This window comes from Mesoplodon mirus (assembly GCF_964341445.2).
Source record: "Mesoplodon mirus genome assembly, chromosome: X".
Lineage (NCBI taxonomy): Eukaryota > Metazoa > Chordata > Mammalia > Artiodactyla > Ziphiidae > Mesoplodon > Mesoplodon mirus.
This window is the reverse complement of record NC_138981.1, coordinates 84,919,105-84,922,769: the sequence shown is the minus strand read 5'-3', so window position 1 is coordinate 84,922,769 and position 3,665 is coordinate 84,919,105. Positions and strand designations below refer to the sequence as shown.

The 3,665-nt window shown below is 44.9% G+C and overlaps 1 protein-coding gene across 1 annotated transcript; it reads right to left on the bottom strand.

Moving 5' to 3' along the window:
- Positions 1–408: 408 nt before the first annotated feature.
- Positions 409–1,624, bottom strand: LOC309796914 (akirin-2-like). The gene has a single exon (XM_082610316.1). It carries the CDS (start codon positions 1,360–1,362, stop codon positions 751–753), a length of 612 nt encoding a protein of 203 aa, XP_082466442.1. The 5' UTR covers positions 1,363–1,624; the 3' UTR covers positions 409–750.
- Positions 1,625–3,665: the final 2,041 nt, after the last annotated feature.

Below are 3,665 nucleotides of genomic sequence, written 5' to 3'. Positions count from 1 at the left end.
GGAAATCAACAGAAAGCTAGAGTAGCAATTCTCATATCAGACAAAATAGACTTTATTTTTTTATTTATTTATTTTTTTAGAAGTAAATGTTTTATTCTTCCAACTAAATTCCAGTACTACAAGGGCAGTAAAACAACGATACACTGGGGAAAAAATGCAGCAATAAACATTTGTTAAAAAGACTGATAGAATAAATAAAAACTACCAAAAAAGGGTGGGGGGAAATCATATCAACCCATTCTGAAACCCCAAGAAGTCCTGGAGTACAGAAATGCCTTCCTCCTTCACTATTTCACAGGAAGCACTGAAGGCTATTTGCGTAATAATGTCCTGGGATTACACTCTACATTATTAATAACTGGTTACAGCTTGGTTGTAGTGCACAATTAAAATCACACTAACTTCATCTGAATTGTCATTCTACAGTTTTATTTACACAACCAGTGAAGGGCATGTTCTTAGAATACCAGCTTTAATCCTTTCCAAACATTAATATAAGAAGCCAAATTGTAATGATACAGCAAATGAGGCCACTGGCATTAATACAGGTAGCAAAGGTCCACATCCGGGTGGTACTGACATCAAGGAAATTTCCAAAACCGGTTGCTGCCTAGGAGTGGTTGCCACTGACGAAAGCTTGAAACAACCTGTATTCACAGGGGGTATTGGCATTGCTGGCATGTCGTAACTGGGACCTCTTGCAACAACTCAACAAGGAACAAGGCAGCCCACAAATGCAGAAAACATGATTCATGAAACATAACTAGCAGGCTGTTCTCCATATCGTCGCATTATTTGATCATGCGTGAACTTCACAAATGCATCATATTGTTCTGCAAGTTTTGTGTTCAATATTTCTTCATACTCTTCTCGAACTTTCTCTTCATGCTCTTTCAATAAACGTTCACAGATCATTCCAACCTGCCGTAGAGTGAATAAGAGATGCTCTTTTTTTAATGGTGAGGAGGCTGCTGATGGAGTCCCTGGTGAAGCTGGTCCACTGAGGAGAAATGCCTGTGGCTGTGCATCAGAAGTACAACATGGATCTGTCTGCTGGAAACTAGTTTCTAAATGTCTTCTCTTCTGCATGCGCTTATACTCTTGTTTTATGTTGTACAGAATTTGTTCTGTGGTGAGGCGGGAGGAGACGTCGCCGAAGGGAGATGGCTCCATTCGGAGATACTTCTGCAGCGAGGCGGCGGCGGCCGAGAAGGAGGCGGCGGTGGCCGCGGCGGCCGACGACGGGGAGGCGGCGGCCGAGGTGGGCGCCAACAATGGCGCACATCGCCTCCGCTTCGGGGACGCCGGGCTCAGCAGCGGGTCGAAATCCAGAGTCCGTTTCAGAGTGGCTCCGCACGCCATGGCCGGGGTGCCGGGCTCGTGTGGGGTCGGGGAGGGGAGGACGAGGGAAGGGGGGCAGAGCGGGGCCCCGAAAAGAGCCTAACCGACCGGCTCAAGAGCGGAAAGGCGGGTGGCGGAGCGCCGGCAAGGGGAGCAGAGCCGCCGCCGCCGCTGCTGCCTCCGCGGCAGGGGCAGTGGCCCGGGCCGGCCGGGGCGAGGGCGGGAGGGGCGGTGGCGGCGGCTCACGCCAGCCGCGTCAGGGGGGGCTCTTCCGCCTCCTCAGGCGCGGTTCCCCCGGGAGAGGCTCCGGCCGCCCCCGCCGTCCGTCCGGGCTTTGAGCCGCACGTGAGGCGCTCCTGCGCGGAGACCGGCTCCCTCAGAAGTCGAAACCAGCCCCGTGAGGTGTGAGGCTGCAACGCAGCTCCTAAGACTCCCGAGCAGCGTCAGAAGCTAGAGAGCATCGGTCGATGCGGCAGGATTGAGAGGTGGCGGTGGCGGCGGCGGCGGCGGCGGCGGCAGGAGCGCCACCGAACACGTCCAGCCGCTTCCCCCTCCACTGTACGACTCTTCCACCCGCCGCCGGCCCCAATATCCAAAATAGACTTTAACTCAAGGACTATTACAAGAGACAAAGAATGACGCTACATAATGATCAAGGGATCAATTCAAAAAGAAGATATAACACTTGTAAATATTTATGCACCCAATATAGGAGTACCACAATACATAAGGAAAATAATCACAGCTATAAACGGGGAAATCGACAGTAACACAAACATAGTAGGGGACTTTATCACCCCACTTTCACCAATGGACAGATCATCCAAAATGAAAATAAGTAAGGAAACATAAGCTTTAAATGATACATTAAACAGAATGGATTTAATTGATATTTATAGGACATTCCAAACAAAAAAAAAAACAGAATACACTATCTTCTCAAGTGCTCATGGAACATTCTCCAGGATAGGTCATATCTTGGGTCACAAATCAAGCCTTGGTAAATTTCAGAAAATTCAAATCATATCAAGTATCTTTTCTGACCACAGCAATATGAAACTAGATACCAATTATAGGGAAAAAACTGTAAAACATAGAAACACATGGAGGCTAAACAATACACAACTTAATAACCAAGAGATCACTGAAGAATTCAAAGAGGAAATCAAAAAATACGTAGAAACAAATAACAATGAAAACACAATGACCAAAAACCTATGTAATGCAGCAAAAGCAGTTCTGAGAGGGAAGTTTATAGCAATACAATCCTACCTGGAGGGGTAGGATGGGGAGGGTGGGAGGGAGGGAGACGCAGGAGGGAAGGGATGGGGGAACAGATGTATATGTATGACTGATTCACTTTGTTATAAAGCAGAAACTAATAAAAAAAAAGAGGGAGACAGAGGGAAATTTTACCACACACGGAGAAGACAGTATGAAGATGGAGCGTACAGAGGTCAGAATGATGGCCTCAAGGATTCGAGGGATGTGGCCACAAGCCAAGGAATGTTGGAAGTCACCAGAAGCTGGGAGAGGCAAGAAACAGATTCTCCCCTGAGCCACTGGTGCACTATGGCCATCCTCACACCTTGATTTTGTCCTTGATACTGATTTCAGACCTCAGGCCTCAAGAATTGTGAGAATAAACCTCTTGTTGTAAGCCAAAAAAAAAAAAGAAAAAAAATAAACAAGAAACATCTCAAATAAAAAACCTAACCTTCCACCTAAAGCAATTAGAGAGTGAAGAAGAAAAGAAAAACCAAAATTAGACGAAGGAAAGAAATCATAAATATCAGATCAGAAATAAATTAAAAAGAAATTAAGGAAACAATAGCAAAGATCAATAAAACTAAAAGCTGGTTTTTTCAAGACAATAAACAAAATTGATAAAGCATTACCCAGACTCATGAACAAAAAAAGGAAGAAGACTCAAATGAATAGAATTAGAAATGAAAAAGGAGAAGTAACAACAGGCACTGCAGAAATACAAAGGATCATGAGAGATTACTACAAGCAACTATATGTCAATGAAATGGACAACCTGGAAGAAATTGACAAAATCTTAGAAATGCACAACTTTCCAAGACTGAACAAGGAAGAAATAGAAAATAAGATCAGAACAATCATAAGCACTGAAATTGAAACTGTGATTAAAAATCTTCCAACACAATACCAGTGCCAGGTGGCTTCACAGGGGAATTCTATCAAATATTTAGAGATGAGGTAACACCAATCCATCTCAAACTCTTCCAAAATATAGCAGAGGGAGGAACATTCTGAAATCCATTCTTGGAGGCCACCATCACTTTGATACCAAACCAGAC